We start from the raw sequence: 17769 nt of genomic DNA on the forward strand, positions 1-17769 counted from the left end.
TACATATTCAACAATCTGTAGTTTCTAAACATAAACCTCCACTCCTTGTGACCATTTTTCTGAGTGAATGGAAGTTGAATTTCCCAGGAGGAAACATAACAGCTTCTAAAAAAATCCTAATATCCTAGTTATTAGCCTGCATTTGGCTCTTCCACACACCTGGGCTCCTCCGTGGCTTGGCTCGCAGCAGGGGGCATTCTCTCCACGTCACAAGCAGGACTGAGAAGCCGGGGGGTGCAGCTACTGAATAGGGTGGCAGGGTTGCCTGAGCTACCCAAACCCAAGCTCTCAGGACCGCTGCTGACTTTGTTTACTAGAAATCATATCCAGCTCTAGAAGTTCACCTTTTTCATACTATTACATGAAATATCTCAAAATGGGTAAGTAGTCTTAAAATTAAGAACAACAGGTGTGTGCAGATCTGGGCCACAGCTGGGCACCACACACACACACACACACACACACACACACACACACACACACGGTAGAGGCCCCGGGCTGCCTTCTGGATGCAGATTACAATCACCAGATGATGTGACGAAGACACAGCTCAGGCCATGGTAAAGTCAGTAAACAATGTTTTATTGAAACATTTCATAACACAGAAAATCTGTCTGAAGTGTAAAGTTATTGTCTTACACAAGGAGGAGGACAGATCCATTTTTAAAGACTAATATGAATACAATAAATATGGAGTTTACATACTAATTTATACACAGAAACTCTGTCCAGGGTCATAAAAATTTATATTTAACAGTGCAACATATAATTTAATCATTTATTTGACGGAGTCTTCTTACTAGACACAAAGAACTACCTGGATTTCATATACATATGTAACATATTTTCATGTATATAGATATTCAACAATCTGTACAGTTTCTAAACGTAAAACTCCTAAAAGGCACAATTGTCTATACAATAATGTACAAAAATGGCTGGAGCTGACACAAAACAACAATTATTGGTCAAAAGTTCATGATTGCACAAAGATTAGTCGTGAGTTTATGCCAGAGAAATGTGCTTTAAGGAAAGGAGGGTTTTCAAAGAAACCTTTAAGTGTTATTTAAAAAAAAAAATAAAACCCTAGGTTGCTATCACCAGGCGGTCCTCGTCCTCGTCGCTGCTCACGTCACTGAACTGCACAGCAGGCTGCCGCGGGGGAGCCTGCCGCGGTGGCGGCACAGTGGGCCAGGGTCCCTGCTTGTCGGCACAGGGAGTCTGCGGCCCCGACAGCTGTGGGGAGACCATGGCTCGTGCCGTCAGGGGAGGTTTTGCGGCACATGCTGCTGGCTGGCCCTGGCTGGCAGGGAGCTCAGGCTGCAGCTGCACATGAGCTACAGAGGCTGCCTTCTCTGTGTCCACTCTGCTGGAGCCCTCCTGCCTCACGTGGTCGCCCGCAGAGGCAGTGGGACCCAGTACTTTCTTTGTGTTTTCCTGCTGGATTTTAGGTGACCCCTGAGGAGACTGGGTCCTGCTGACCCGGCTGGCATTGGCTACAGAAGTCTGTTTGGACTGTGTGTCACATGCGCTGCCCTGGGAAGCTGGTATTTCCGGAGCTGCCTGGGCATCTGTGGTGACCTGGCTGACAGAGGGAATCAGAGTCGGCAAGGCTATGTTCAAGATCTGGAGACCTGGAATGTGTGCCTGAGGGGTGGGGCTGCTCTGAGAGGAAGGGCTTGCAGTCAACACCTGCAGCCCAACAGCGTTGAGAGACAGGCCTGGTGGGTGCCCCTGCGGGGTGATGTTGGCATTGGCCAGGCCTACGATGTTCACAGTTTCCATGCTTAGTGAGGGGAGAGACGGCAGGCCCGGGGTAGTGAGGTTCTGCAGGCCTGGCACACGTATTTGGCCAATGGGAATACATGGCACAACGCTGCTTAACTCAGCCACTCCACTGGGATTTGTCGTGCCAGGAGCTTCTGGGATGGCATCTGCAGTTGGGCCCATGGTCCTGTGAATGACATTGACAGCAGGAATGGTGAGCTGCACTGGCCCGGCCTGAATGGGCACAAAGGTGGAGTAGGTGAGGCTGGCGGGTACCACGTGGATGCCCCCGACAGGTACCATGTTATAAGGCGTCCTTGATTGCTGCTGGGAATGCAGGGGGAGGTGGCTGAACAAGCGCGTCTGGGGAGAAGGCAGGACTGCGGGTGGCTGTGGGGTTACTTGCAGCTTCTGTTCTTGAGCCTCAGGATGTGGGGAGGTGGTGGAGACAGCCCCTGCCACTGGCTGCAGGGTGGATGCAGCTGTAGCAGGAAGGAGTCTACCGGACGGTGTGTCCTGCAAGAGAAAGGTGCGTGAGCTAGGCAGGCAGAGCAGGCTTGGTCACAAGCTAGGGCTAACCTACGCTCAGCGATGGACGTTCGCATATAGTGTTTAGCAATAATAAGCTCACTTAGAAACTAGTTTGATGTTTACAAATGAACTACTAAGTAAAAATCAACTGCATATTTCTTTCCTAGGATGAATAACACTTTTGTATAGTGCTCTGCCTTTTCCAACCTACTTCCTTGCTATCATCATATTTTAAACCAAGAGGAACTCGGTTTGCTATATTGTATTCTGCATGCTGCTGCTATTATTCCTGATACCACTGGTTCCACCTTATTTTAGTAATTAGGAATTATTGCAAAACTGCGACATTAGTTGGATGTTGAACACTAACTGAACTAGGGAAAAAATTAACCAAGGGTCTTCATTCATGAATTAAAGAGCTGTTGCTTAAAAAGAAAAAAAAAATTCATTGTTCACATAGTCCTACATTTAGGAAACCTCTACTGAGTACCAGACTTCCAAGTGCTGACAGGGATGCCAGAGATTTGGGGACAGAGAAGTTTCGAGTGTGGGTCACCAATAACAAAGGAATGAAAAACTACTAGAAGGAATAAATCTTGCCCATCCTCCCTGTTATACCCAAATTTTTACCTAATAGCGTTTTTCTTGATTAGGTCTATATTATGAAATTCCATTAATTGACATATTAGTTTCTGTATCAATATCATTTAACTTAAGTACCAACATAATTTAATTAAATTATATTACTTTAGGCCAGTTAGTCTGTAGAAATTCAAGGCTTTTATTTTCTCCACTGTTGGGCATCAAACCCAAACGTGTCTCATTTGGAAATAAATTGTACACATACACAAAGAAGTTGCGAGGAGATCCAGTGGGGATGTAGCTCCTGGGAACCGCTCACTGGCCCAGGCCAGGGCGCAGTGCGAGAGCGGTCAGTGCCTGTCCCGGGCCCACAGAGCCAGAACCTGGCCCCAGCTGGGTCCTGGGAAGAGCTCGCTCAAGTTGCCACAGCATCTGATCAACTCAGCAAAGTGCACTCCTGAAACATTTCTGGGGTCACTTTAAGTTTGCCATGAAAACCAGCAGATGTTTTGTCAATGTGGGTAAAGCACAGAGAATCTGTGTAAATCCAGTGGTAAACAACTGAGAGCGAGCCCCTGGATCAACAAGCGCCAGGACTTGTGTTTACAACTGACATACACATTTTATTTCCAATTAAAATAATAATAATAATAATAATAAATGGGTAAGTTTTTAAAGCAGCAGTTGGTTCTTTTAGATTTATATGTGATATGTGAATCTTCATTAAAATACTACAGATTCCAAAGGAACTCCTGCCATTAAACAACAATAAAAAACCAAAAAAGCACAAACTGGCTTGTGTATAGGTCCATTAGGTGCATTACTTTTGTAAACTATTTTTGAAAATTCTCTATATGTAAAGGTTAAGAAAAAAAAGAACCACCACTGGTCACTTACCTGTGTAATTGTGACTGTCTTCCCTGCCACAGAACTTTGCACGACTCCTGGTTCTGGGTAGTGCACAGACATCTGCTGGCCTGGGGACCTGGCAGCTGCTTCAGGAGACATGCCAGAGCCTGCAGAGGCAGCTGCGTCTTCGCCCTCTGCTGCTGGCCTCTGGGCCTTCGCTGGAGAGCTTGCTTTCTCACTGAGGTCGGACTGCACGGTGCTCAGCACCGTCATCCTGGTGAGCAGTGCTCTCGGCAGCAGGTCCATGGGGTCCGCGTCCACCCCAGAGAAGCAATCCGGAATCCTGATGTCCTCCTCACCACTCAGAGTGTCCTGAAGGCCACTTCTAGGTGGCAGATGCTGCGGGCTGGCCGTGACAGATGGGACCGCAGACAGGATGGACTCAGCCTGGCTGTCCTCATCATCCTCTTCGTTTTCATTATCATCCTCATCGGGACCGTCGGATTCCTCAGGGTCGCATCCAGAACGCTCATAGTTGAATCTCTGTTTTTCATCTAGGAAAACAACCAGAAGGGTGCATTAGAGAGTGGTCCACGGCACCCAAATACAATCTTTTAGTTTTCCAAAGCTGGCGACACTATGAGAAGTATAAAGGGCAGGCCCTGTTGGAGATGCAGCAGTCCACATGACGGAATTCTGACCAAGGGACTAAGGGACAGGGACATGGCCGCAGTGAGCATGTTAAAGATGAGCTCTGGAAAAGGAAGAAGATGGGAAGAGGGTGATGTATAAAGGAAACAGGAACTAGGGGAAAAAAGTGAAGCTTCCAGCACAAGACTTCAAAAATTCCTGGCATACGACAACCAGATAAAAACTAATCCAGTCAGTGCAACTTTTTTCATAGTCTCTTTTTTTCCTCTACTTCCCTGTATCTTCCTTTTACTTAACAAGTTAAAATTAACACTTTATGGCATTTGTTCTGTGATCACAATAATTTTCTTTAATCCTTAATTACTACTGCAGACAGATTTCCACAGTAAAATTTACCTCTTATTTAAACATTCTTTTAAAAAATTCAGTCTTTAAATATGCTGTCAATTTTTAGACCTGTCCATTTTTAACTCATTTATCACAGGAAGAGGAACATTATCTAAAAGTCATTAATACACAGAATTCACAAAAGTCTGGGTTTAATAAGGAAGAACTGAAGCTGTTCAAGAATAGTTTCAAAGTACTTAGACGCTTATGTGGGACTCCATTTACAATTTTCACTTAGCCAAAGTATTGTAAATTAGGGATACTTTCTCTTAGAAAGTTAATGGCTTCTGAACAGTTTAAAGGGAGAGGAGTGAAAATGTGTACCAAGTCACATGCAGTTCTACTGTGACACAGGATGTGCATATGCGCCGACACTATCACCTCCACTGCTTTCAGTCAACTAGCCCCAAATATTAAATCAAAAATTTGAGAAATAAACAACTAACAAGTCTTACACTGCACTGTACCTGAGGAGTGTGGTGGGACCCTGCCCGCGCCCTCAGGGCACAGCAGCTTGTGTTCCGGGGAGGTGGGCAGCAGCAGCCTGACAGGCATCGCCGCCGACACCACTCACCCCACCCCGACTCAGGCCCTGACCAGCTCCCACCATCGTGGAAGAACAGTGAGCTCAGCACAAAAATATCCAGACGCAACACTTGCATAATTACAGTATACTGCTAAATGGTGCTACTTTATTAATGGATATCACTAATTTCATATTGTGCCTAATTTATAAGATAAACTTTACAGGAGGTGTGTAGCTTTAGGCAACAGGCATTGGACAGTGCGGCCTGAGGCTTCAGGCATCCACTGGGGAGTCCTGGCAAATTCACCTGAGGGGGAAAATAATCACTGCATCTTCTAAAGGCAGACAATATATAAAATAGAGAAATAAACATTAGTTGTTTTTCCTGGCTTTCCCAAAAGCTTACTGCTGTTCTTTCTAAACTAAAATTCTAAACTAAATTCAAATTCTAAACTAAATTCAAAGATAAACTGTTGAAGGCCAGTCTCAGGATCTACACCAAAATATCTGAGGATTATTTCTAGGGAATGAAAAAGGTTATAAGCTTTATGCTATTTATCATGAATACATATCATTTTCATAACTATGATAACAAAGATAACATATGTATCTGGGATCCTTCAATATAAAATTCCATAACCCTCTGCTTCCAGGTTCTACTGTTACAATGTTGAAAAAATACAAGTCCATCAAGTTGGAATCCCACTGCAGGTGCATGCTGGTCATGGATGGGCGATTCCTGGTCAGTGCTGGAATCCAACTTCCTCAGACACTGCTCTGAAATCTTGTCTGATGTTAGAAATTCTAAAATTACAAAACTCCTCTCCAATTTGACTCAAATTTTTCAAGTAAGTGTCAGATTAATGCATTTTCTTTTGAAAAGAGAAAGCAGGAAAGAGGAGAGGGAACTGGCTGGGAAAAGCCTGGATTCCTGGAGAGGAAGGCTGATGCTGCTGTCAAAGGCTAGCCTTGCTGCAAAGGAATGAGGATGGGACACACTTTACCTTAAAACCTACTACTTTACAAAAGCAAAAGAGTAGTCTAACTTCCCCCATGACTTTTTCCAAACCTGCTGAAATGTTGAGGCCCTAGAGGATCAAAGAGCCCAAAAGCTAAAAAAAAAAAAGACAAAAAAAACCCAAAACAGTTTCTATAGCAAAAAGAGACATACCCTTAGTATCATTTGGAGGGTAGATATGGCAGGAAGTTTCCGGTTATCTAAAATAGTTGACAGTAAAATAGTTGCTTAGAGCTCAGTGAGAACTATCAGGACAGGAAACCTCTGGGGGCTCTCATGAGCCCTGTATCAAAACCACACCAAGCGTTCTGGGAAAGGGTGTTACGGAGCGTCTGCTGTGGCACAGATCTGAGGGAGAGGAACAGCACCCTTATGGGAGAGGCACAGAGCTTCAGTCAGACCCATCTCCTCTTTCCCAGGCAAGAAAATAAAAGCCTTATCATTTGGGGAGTCAGGCACCAGGCACCGTTGTCCTCATACCCTGGTGAAAATTCATTACAATGGAGGAAAGTATATACTCAGCTTCTTGTAGGAGGGACAGGACTACAGCAGAGCCTGGGAATGTGTCAGAGCCCCAAGACAGCCACAGCTCAGCAAGGTAAGACTATAGTGCATGTACAAGAAGGAGGCTCAGTCAGAGCAGAAGTGGCACACTGTCCTCCTTTGTATATCCAAATGCCAGGTTAACAACCACTGTACGATACATGGAAGACGAGAGACATACAGAGCTCCTCTTCACAGGCACAGTCAAGAAGATTTAAAATGAGAATACTCAAAAAGAAACTATTCTTGTAAATCAACTCCATTCCAAAAACAAGGCATCCCTCTCTGCAGGGATCAAACTCAAGTCTCTGACTGAGGGTATGTGGGGAAAGGGAGCTATAGCACCAGCCCAACCCAACCTCCATGATGAAGGCTGCAGAATTGGGACGCCCATTCCAAGCACAAAGATCATTTACATAAATTGCTCCTGTCTTATGTAAGATGTCCAGCTTTGTCACAAAATTATAAGGCACAGAAAAAGGGAAGAGAGGGCTGGCCAGATAGAGCTCAGCAGACTAAAGCACCTGCTTAGGCAGGCACAGGGACTAGGTTCAATCCCTGGTGTGCTGTGGCAGCCCCACCCCCAGGGCACGCTGAGATGGCAACTGATACTGGGTGTGGTGGCGCGTGACTGTAATCCCAGCACTTTGGAGGCTGAAAATAGGAGGATCATTACAAGTCTGATCTGTGTAGTGAGATCCTATAGACCCTGTGCTAAATACATAAAAAAGAATTTTAAAAAATTAAAAAGGGAAGAGACAAAGCAGTCAGAACTGAAATCAAATAGGTATCATAAATGATGAAGAATTTGAAATAATTATGATTAATATATTCAAAGCTTTTATGGGAAAGGTAGGAAACAAGTAACAAAAAAGAATGAAATAAGAAGGTTGCAAATGAAAAAACACAGTAACAATTACAAGAAAATAAGTCAACTCTAAAAATAGTTATGACTACTAAAAAGAACTTTCTAAGGAAAAAGAGTAATAAGAGAATTCTCATCCATTGCTGGTGTGAACACAGGCACTGGCAGAGCTGCTTTGAAAAAATGACCGTTTCTTCCAAAGCTAATCACATACATCCCACGTGGCCTGACATTCAATTCTTAGGCATCAAACTCAAGCATGACAATGCACATACAAAAATGTTCATAAGTCACCAATGTGAGGACAGTGACAGATCCAGGAGACAGGGCTGTGGTTAACGATCAATTCATGAAAGATACATTAAAAATAATAAACAATATAAAAAAATGGACCCAACAGCTTCAATATTAGAATAACTGGAATTAATGAAAAATCAAAAGACAGGCCAAAGGGCATATAAAAATCTGTTTATAGAAGAAACAGCAGAAAACTTTCCAGCCATAGAAAAGGAATTTAATATATAGATAAGTGAGGCATACAGAGCCCTGAATAGCTATGACTAGAAATAAAACCACTCCATGCCACGTAATAATTAACAGAAATTCAATGTAAGAACAGAATCTTACAAACTGTTAAGAGAAAAATCACCTATAAAGAAAAACCTGTAAGAATTACAAGACTTCTCAACATAAACACATCTAACTCAAAAGTAAATTCATAAACTGGAAATTAAAAGGTGAAAAACAATATTCCATGCAACAGGAGTCAGAAAATAAGTGGGAATAGCTATCCTATTCTCAGACACAGTGGACTTTAAGCCAAAGCTGATTAGAACAGACAAAGAATGTAGGGCCGGCCAGATAGCTCAGGAGATTTAAGCACCTGCTTAGGCAGGCACAGGGGCCAAGGGTTTGATTCGCAGCCTGCTGTGCCAACCCTGCGACCCCCACCCCTGAGCACGCTGAGATGGTGATTGAAACTGGGTGTGGTGGCACACGCCTGTAATGCCAGCTGTTGGGAAGCTGAAAAACAGGAAGGATCACTACAAGTCTAGTCTGTGTAGTAAGACCCTGTAGACCCTGTACTAAATACATTAAATAAAAAAAAAAAAAAAAGACAAACAAGGACATTACATATTGGTTAATGGAACTATTCAACAAGAAAAGATAAGAATTTTAAAAATAAATGCACCAAACTATGGTACACCCAACTACATTAAGGAAACACTAGTGGAAATAAAAGACTAGATGGTGGCTGGGAGATGGCTCAGTAGAATAAGCACTTCCCTGGTAAGCACAAGGGCCAGAGTTCAATCCCCAATTTCAGGGGGAAAAAGAAAAAAAAAAAGACTAGATGAACATCAGCCTTGTGGATTTCAGTACCACACTATAAAAAATAGATGCACTAAGCAAAAAGTTGACAAATATCAGAGCTGAACCAAACATCTGAGCAAATGGACTTTACATGTATCTATAGAGTTACTTCCAATAACAGAATACAGATTTTTTCAGCAGAACATGGTACTTTCTCCAAAATATACTAGCTAACAAAGTATGCTTAAATACATGCAAGAATTAAAATTTTCTCACACATATTATGAGATAACAGTGCAACGAAACTAGAAATCAATAGCAAAAGAAACTGTAGACACTATGCAAATATATGGAAATTAAACCACCTACTCTTGAATAATCAATGGGTCACAGAAAAAATTAAAGAAGTAAGACAGTTCCTAGAATTAAATAATGCCAATAAAACATACTAGCACTTATGAGTCACAATGCAGTTCTATAGGGGAGTTTGTAGCTGTAATGCCCACATAAGAAAAACAGAATGAGCCCAAAAACATAACCTAATCATGCACTTCAAGGTCCTAGAAAAATAATAATCCAAACCCATGGCTCATAGTAGGAAAGAATTTATAGAGAGCAGAGCAGAAATCAATGAGATGACTAAAAAAGCAATATAAGGAATCAATGAATTAGGGAATGGTTCTTTGATGGAATAAACCAAACACACAAACCCTTAGTTAATCTTACCCCAAAAAGGGAAAGAACAGACACAAGTCAATAGAATTAGAAATGAAAAAGATAAAATCATGACTTTGCCGAAATCATAAAAATATTATTACAGACAATTCATAAATTTGCTTCATAAATGGACAGGCCATAACACTAGAGAACACAAAAAGCGAGAGATTCTTAGATACATATGAATTACCAAAACTCAACCAAGAAGACTTTAAAAATCTTGAATAATCTAATAACCGGTAACAAAATTTAAATAGTAATTAAAAACAAACAAACAAAAACCTACCAACTAAGAAAAGCACAAGGCCTGATGGATTCATTACTGAATTCTAAAGATAATTCAAGTGATATCTAACACCAACACTACTCAAACTCTTTAATGAAATGTAGAGGGCAGCCCTACTCTCAAATTGATTCCTGGAAGCTGGCATTAGCCCGACACCAAATCAGATAAGGCTCCAACTAAGACAAAACTACAGGGCAATCCTAATGAATATAGGTGCAAAAATCCTTAACAGGAAACTGGCAAACAGAACGCAATAAATGTAAAATCAAGATGGATCAAATGTTAGAACAGAAAAAAATCTGCTGAAAGATGAAACAGGTAACTATTTCAAGGCATAGGGAAGGACTTTCTGAAAAGAACCCCAATGGAACAGTCAGCAAATGAAAGCATATCAAATTAATAAGCTTCTGCACATCAAAGGAAACACAATAATAAAGAATCAGAATGATGAAAATGCTTTACCAGCTATTCCTCAAAGGATTAACATCTAGAATATATAAAGAATTAAAAAAATAGACCCCCCAAAATAAAAGACCAATCACAACCAGGAAACAAAAATGTGAGAAAGCCAGGCATGGTGGCACACACCCATAATCTCAGAACTTGGGAGGCCAACACAGGAGAACTGCTATGCCTTTGAGGCCAGCCTTGGCTATGAAGTGAGTTCAAGGCCAACCAGACCTACAAAAAAGAAAAAATAAATAGATAAGCAAATAAATAAAATTAGAAAATGAAAAGATACTCCCCCAAGGAAGTATAACTGACCAATGAACACTTGAAAAAATGTTCAAAAGTGCTAGTCAATAGAGAAAGGCAAATGAAAGTAATTTTTTTTTTCTTTTTTGCGGAACCGGGGATTGAACTCAGGCCCTTGCACTTGCCAGGGAAGCACTTATTCCACTGAGCTATCTCCCCGGCCCCTGAAAATAATAATTAAAAATTCAAATAACAAATGCCGATGAGGATGTTAGGATAAAGAAAATTACCTTGTTGGTGGGAATGTAAACCAGTACAACCACTATGGAAAAATTTTTAAAAAGGATAATGAAATTTTTTTTTGTCATCATTGTCCCAAACTGGGATCAACCCTGGCTATCTTTCAACTGGTCAGTGAAGAATGAACTATGAAAGAATTCAATGAAAAACTATTTGGAAACAAAAAGAATGAGCTACTGTCTTAGCACAATAAAAATAAACCTTTATATATTTTGGTAAATGAAAGAGATCCGACCACAAAGGCACTACTCTCTTTCTATATATTCTCTTTTCCGTAACATTCCAGGAAAGGCACTGCTGTAGGCAGGAAAACAGGTTGATGGTAGCTGCCAGGGTCAATAAAAAAGTGGCACACGGGAATTTTCAGGTAATGGCAGTTTCTGGACATAACTGCAAACTGACAGAAGTTTTGTCAACAATCACATTAGTTTACTCAGTGTACAAGTGGTGTTAAATAAACACAGGATAAACCAGGACATGGTGTGAAAGGTGGAAAGTAAGCAGAGACAGATGGCCTGGACCTGGGCAGGCGAATCCTGTAAACATACTGAGGGGATGCAAGGGAGGGTCTCAACCCAGACAAAACGACAAAAAGGGGCTGTATGCGTTGGCTTCTAGCTGGAAATCTGTTTCTTACAGGGTTATTTACATGGATTTCTGAAACAAAACTTCTACACGTGAGGTGAATAAATGTATCTAGTTGTAGAGGAGAATTAGGGTTCTCAGCAGGGAACAGAGAGGGCTGGAATCAGCTTCCATGGCATTTTGATTTTTTTTTTTTTTTTTTTAAGATTCCAAACATTAAAAAAAAAAAAAGATTCCAAACATTTATTTAGTTTATTTCTACATGTTTTATACTTTTGTTATATTGTAGTTATGAACCTTTCTCCACTGCATTTTCTATATGACTATTATTTTTTTCCCTTGAATTTTTTTATTGGTACATTTTATATATACATAGTGATAGCATTCATCATAGGGGAATTGTACCTTGCTTCAAACAATAGTTTCAAGCATTTTTTAATATTTTTTTTAAATTTTTTTTATTTATTTGAGAGAGAGAGAGAGAGAGAGAGAGAGAGAGAGAGAGAGAGAGAGAGAGAGAGAGAGAGAGGTGTGTGTGTGGCCAGCTCAGCCCACCAGAGGGCGGGGCTGGCTGGCATGTGGTGCTGGGGGATTGAACTGCGGTCCCTGATGCTTTGCCAAGCTAGTTCCAAGTAGGTGCTTTAGACCACTGAGCCATCTCTCCAGCCCCTCAAGCATTTTTTTTAAAGATTTAAAATTTCTGAATTTAGTTCAACTTATAATACATTTCCAAGAAAAATGAACCTTTTGCAAAGCAGAACCGGGGATTGAACTCAGGCCCTTGCACTTGCCAGGGAAGCACTTATTCCACTGAGTCATCTCCCCGGCCCCCTGGAATCAACTTCCAGCCACTGTAGTAGAGTTGGAAGTTTGCATGCCCCTGGCACATGTGTACAGGCCCCCCTGTACACCTGTGTCCTTGGTCTAATTTGAGGGACTAGAAGCAGAGACAGGTCAGCGGCAATGTGCACACCTGTCCAGATTATAAATCTCAGCATCTAAAGGTCATACTTCAGTTTAAGGAGCCAGGAGTCCTTAGAGAAATGGCCCTTTGCGAGGCTGGAACATCATCAAGTATCAGTGAGTAAAGAACTGCTTAAAAAATGGAGGCATGTTGGAAATGCATAGGAATAGAATGTGCAATAGAGCTTAATGGCCACAGCCAACACTGGAACCTGGGCTAGCCAACGAGCAGCACTAGCACTGGATTATGACTGAAGGAATAAAATATACAGCCCGAGCCCATACCCACAAAGATGAATGAATGAATGAAAGAATGAAGAAACAGTTACCTTTCCTTGCAGAAAGATTCCGATTAACAGATCAGAACCCCACAGTAGCAGCACAGTCACGACATACCAATGTTTGAGCAGGGCATTTTCATGGTCTCAAAGTATTACCCCACAAAGACTTGACGGTATAAAAGGCAAGCCCCAAGTTTACAGTAGAGTCCTACAGACAGCACCTCGTGAGTGATCATACACCCTGCCACTGGCACCCCATGTGATGCACCTGGAAAAGCACACAGCCTGTGGCACCCACCCTAACATGCACAACCTCAACCTCATCGTAATACCTTCTAAGAGCACAAAATGAAGAATAGCCTTCACAAATAACCTTGGTATTCTTTGTCCAGGTCTGGAAATTCAGGCAAGACTGAGCAACGCACTGAAGCCCCAGCAGACCCACCGTGCCTACACGCAGCATGGAGAGACAGAGAGAGATCAGTGAGGGAACCTGGTGAAATGCCCCCTGGCCTGTCCTTCAGCCAGCAGCACGAGCGTTAGCTTCTATGGTAGGCACGTGCTCTGTAGTTAGGTAAGAGCTGACATGATGGGAAGCTGAGCAAGGAGTACATTAGGGCTCTATGCTACTCTGCAATGTTTCTCTATTATGAAAATTATCTTCTGAAAAAGTTTATAAAGATTATTTGTCAATTTTCCAGGGTCTTGATTTTATTCTCTCAGGACCAGTACTGTGCACTTTCCCAATGCCTACCTCTCCATTATCCCCACAAACATCTTTTTCTCCTTTTAATAGAAAATTATCAATCCTTGAAATCAATTCTAACTGTTCTATTGGTTAATTTGGAAATACAGGAATTATTCTTAAATCTGCCTAATCTGGAGGCACTAAATGTTTACTACCTCAAACAGCTCTCATTTTATATCTACATTCTGTATTTCTTATTCAGCTGTACACATTATAATGCAGTCACTTCACTCTGGTCCCAGGCAAAGAATCTAGTTCTGCACTATTCATAAAGCACAACCTACCATTCGGTTATAATTAAAGGACTAAGGATTTTCTACAAGCATTTCTGCTGGTCTATAAAGAAGTTGTTAATGCTTTAATTTATTGTCTCTTTTTTTCAATTGTGTCTCCTTTTCATCTTCTTATACTTTTCTTTCTTCTTCCAATTTTACATGCATATATCTGGTAATCTGAATAAATGGTTGGACAACAGTACTATGTATTACAACAAATACTGTGAAATTCATATTACTTTGTTAAGTGAAAATAAATCTGCATTACCTGAAATTTTTTGTTTAAATTCTAATTTGTATTCTCTTAAAAAAGAATTATATCTTTAAATTAAAAATGTACTTATTTTTAAAGTGTTGAACTCAAGCATCAGAGGGAAGATCAAAATCCACCTTTGTATGTGGTATACATTTCGCACTCAGCTAAAATTTAGAAATCTTACTATAGCATGAGCTGAGCGAAGGCCAACAAGGAATTAACAGTTGACAAGTCAGCTTCTTCAAATATGCCTAGCTCAATGTTCACAAGTACAGATGTTAAGAGCTTTATATAATTATGTGATTATAAACAGAACATACAAAATCATCACCGAGAACATAAACTAGTAACTTCTTTAACAAATGTAGTGCATTTTATAACTGTAACATTTGAAGACTTAAACATAAATTTATGCATGCGTATATATTTCCAGAAGGATCCTCATTTCTTTCTCAATATATGAAATTTATATGAAGAATTTTAAAATAATACTATATCCTGTTTCCCAACGTCATGTACCTCGGTAGCGTCCCAAATTTTCTGATCAAGAAGATTATGGGGCCAAAGAGGAAAGTGATTGATGACATAGAGTGGGCCTAAGGAGAGTCACATGGGGAGAAGACACTCTCTCAGGCTTTCACAGAGAGCACATTGGCCAAGCAATGGCCGTGACTCATCCACATGGCTGACACTGACAAAGGTTCTTCAATCTGAGGTACAGGATCTCAGGACAAATCCTGAGGGCATTTCACTGACCTTCCCAGACCAAAAAGCTACAACTCTTGTTGCATAGGTCCTGCTTTACCTTGGTCTTAACCATCCAGTAGAAAAGTATGAAGACGAAATATAAGAAATAAAGCCATGCTGTTATGTTGAGCTGTGGGGGACTCAGGTCAATAATTTCTGACACTGCCAGTTAAACAGAAGACCCAATGCTATTATGGGCTACTGGACTCTTTTAGAATATTTTGCTGAGTTTACACACCTATAATATTCAATAACGGAACTTAGAAAAAATGGGGTATACAGATGAATGTCCATTCTGTATCTGTGTATTCAAAGTGGTTGGGATAGATATATAGTTGCATTCTCTTAATGAATAGAATGATTTGTTCTAATGGTGTTTGTAAATAGGATCACAAGTCCGCATCTTGTACAGCAATTAACCACTAAGAAGAATATATGCAGTGTATTATTTGTTGAAACTGTACTTCCGATTTGATTTGAAACTGTCTCATTGCTATCTTTTTATCAATAAAACTTTGAAAAAAAATAAAATAATACTATATCCTTTTAGAGGACAGAACATGAAACTATTTGGCTCTCATTTAATCTCAATTGTTTTGTCTCCTTTTTTCAACTGTTTCTTTTTGTCTCCTTAATTTCTTATACTTTTTTATCTGATCTAACCTAACTGCAGAGCACCTGTGCGCCTTGCAAGCCAACCCTCGTGCTGCTGACGGAAGCGCAGGCCACGCGATACTTCGCCGGGTTCACTGCTCTCTCTGCTGTCTCTCCACGCCATGTGTAGATCTGCCTTTATCCACAAGTTCCAGGTCCACACTACTAGCAGGTGTGGCTTCCCTGGACCTTCCTCCTACTCAGAATCATGTGCCAGCAGCTTGCAATGGACTCAGGAGAGGCTAGGACTCTTTCTGATAAGGTAAGGAGAGTATGCTGACTTTCTCTCTCTGAATACACAGCCGCCATGCATTTCCTGAAGGTAAGGCCACTGTCAACGTGTGGAAACCTTCATGTGAATACTGGGTGACTACAGTCACAGGACTAACCTGGTGGGATGAAAAGAATGAGACGAGCAGTACAAAAAGACCAAAATGGGGGCATCCTTTTAAATATTCACAGCACCAAGGCAGCACAGACAATTCTGTTCTCTATATAGATTCATACTAACAAAAATCTGTGTGTATTACTTCCTGGGTCCCTATGCCACTGCTCCAAAAGATCACCGACACTGCATCAGAAGCGTGCAACAGAAGCAAAGCACCTGTCCCTGACTGATACGTCAGTGAGAATGAAAAGGCCTTGGTAAGTACTCCCAAGAACTCACCAGCCATGACTCTGCGATGCTGTTTATTCCGCTCATGTAGGAGCTATGACCCTACCATGAAGACTGGTTACATCACGGGTGAGCAGAGCTCCCTGGCCAAGTATGGCTCACAGCTTGCTCTTGCGAAGAAAGTTTTGCCTTAGCACAGGCAGGCTCACTGTTTACAACCTGCCACAGCTGTTTTCTATCTACTGTGTTACAATCACAGGCTTACTAGGTATGACAGAGAATGTCTGGCTTTCCACACTTAAACTTATCCACGTGGCCCTCTACAGAAAATGTGTGAAGTCTACAACATATTACTATGCTTAAACTGAACAAATGTCGAATGACAGAGTTCATAGCAAAGCCATCTCATTGAAGGAAGCTAGAAAGTTTATACAACCAGAAACCATCAAAGCCAAGAATGAACCCAAGCTTTCATGCATTTAGAAATCCTGTTCTTATTCTAGTAGGATAACCTTCCTTTGTAACTGTTCTTCTGGTGTGTACTTGCTTAACAAATCCACAAAATAGGTGGCTCCTGAAAGTCCCAATAAATTTATGTCCTCCCAGGCACATTCCCCACTCATATAAATGTTCCCAATATAGAATAAAATTTAATAAGCACAAAGTAATTCCTTCATTTTTTGTGAACTGCAACTCACAGAAGAAAAAGGCAAGCTATGCAGCCACATGTTTTTCCTAAGCGCATGTTTGCGTAAGTTCATATTGAACAACTTCCCTCAAGACGTATTTTATAGGGGGACAACCCGGACCTCCCATCACTGCCACACAGTGACACCTGCTGGAGGAGCGGAAGCCTCAGGGACAGGGGATGCTAATGTGCAGACCCTTCCTGATCCATGCCTTCCACCGGGCTCGCTATTCCAGTTAGAAATACTGCTCAGCCTAACAGAAGCAGCCTGTGAACATTAGAAGCATGCAAGTCAGTTTTGTTTATGCAATGAAAACCTCCTTTGAGGATACAATGGGCCAAAATTTAATGTTTAGTAATGTGGCCAGTAAACCAAAGACCGCCCTATCTGTGCTGTGCATCAGTGATGATAACCCTTATCTATTTAAATACAAATCCCTGTCTGTTATGGCTTCATAGTTTACATGGAATTTTTCCTTAAAAGGAGTAATAAATCTTTAAGAATCCAGTAATTACAAATTGTTTTATTTAGAAAGATGGCTATTATTACTAGTATTTTTATAAAATTCACTTAAAACTATTTTTAAGAGTAAATGCAATGCAGTTGTGTAAAAACATCATTTCACACATATTATCTTTCACGGATGAAACTCCATAAAACGATGCTTCCCGCTGCACTCCCCCGCTTACATGGCCCCCAGTTTGCAGCTGAGGGTGCACATTAACATTCTTTGCATTGAGTTCAGCATTCTGTTGACAAAAACATTCTTTTGATCAAAGGAGAGAAAGCAAATAGCTGGCAGCATGATTTCTGACAGAAAAAGTGGAAACTAGAATGCGCCCTCTAATACCCCAAGAACACAAGGAAGATTCCTGAGGCTATATAATTTCGTATTTGAGAATACACAGGAATGTGTGCAGTGA

At 41.2% G+C, this 17769-nt stretch overlaps 1 protein-coding gene across 4 annotated transcripts in view; it reads right to left on the reverse strand.

Annotated features, from left to right (window-relative positions):
* Positions 1-577: 577 nt before the first annotated feature.
* Hivep1 (human immunodeficiency virus type I enhancer binding protein 1) overlaps positions 578-17769 on the reverse strand; it is a 163795-nt gene continuing 146603 nt past the window's right edge. For all 4 annotated transcript variants that reach the window (XM_023712080.1, XM_023712078.1, XM_023712079.1 and 1 more), the window contains 2 exons: positions 3778-4283; positions 578-2283 (listed from right to left, as the gene is read on the reverse strand). In XM_023712080.1, the coding sequence (XP_023567848.1) occupies positions 1087-2283; positions 3778-4283 (1703 nt within the window). In that variant the 3' untranslated portion in view covers positions 578-1086. The remainder of the gene's footprint in view (positions 2284-3777; positions 4284-17769) is intronic.

The sequence above is a fragment of the Octodon degus genome, unplaced genomic scaffold (genome assembly GCF_000260255.1).
Source record: "Octodon degus isolate 3935 unplaced genomic scaffold, OctDeg1.0 scaffold00023, whole genome shotgun sequence".
Lineage (NCBI taxonomy): Eukaryota > Metazoa > Chordata > Mammalia > Rodentia > Octodontidae > Octodon > Octodon degus.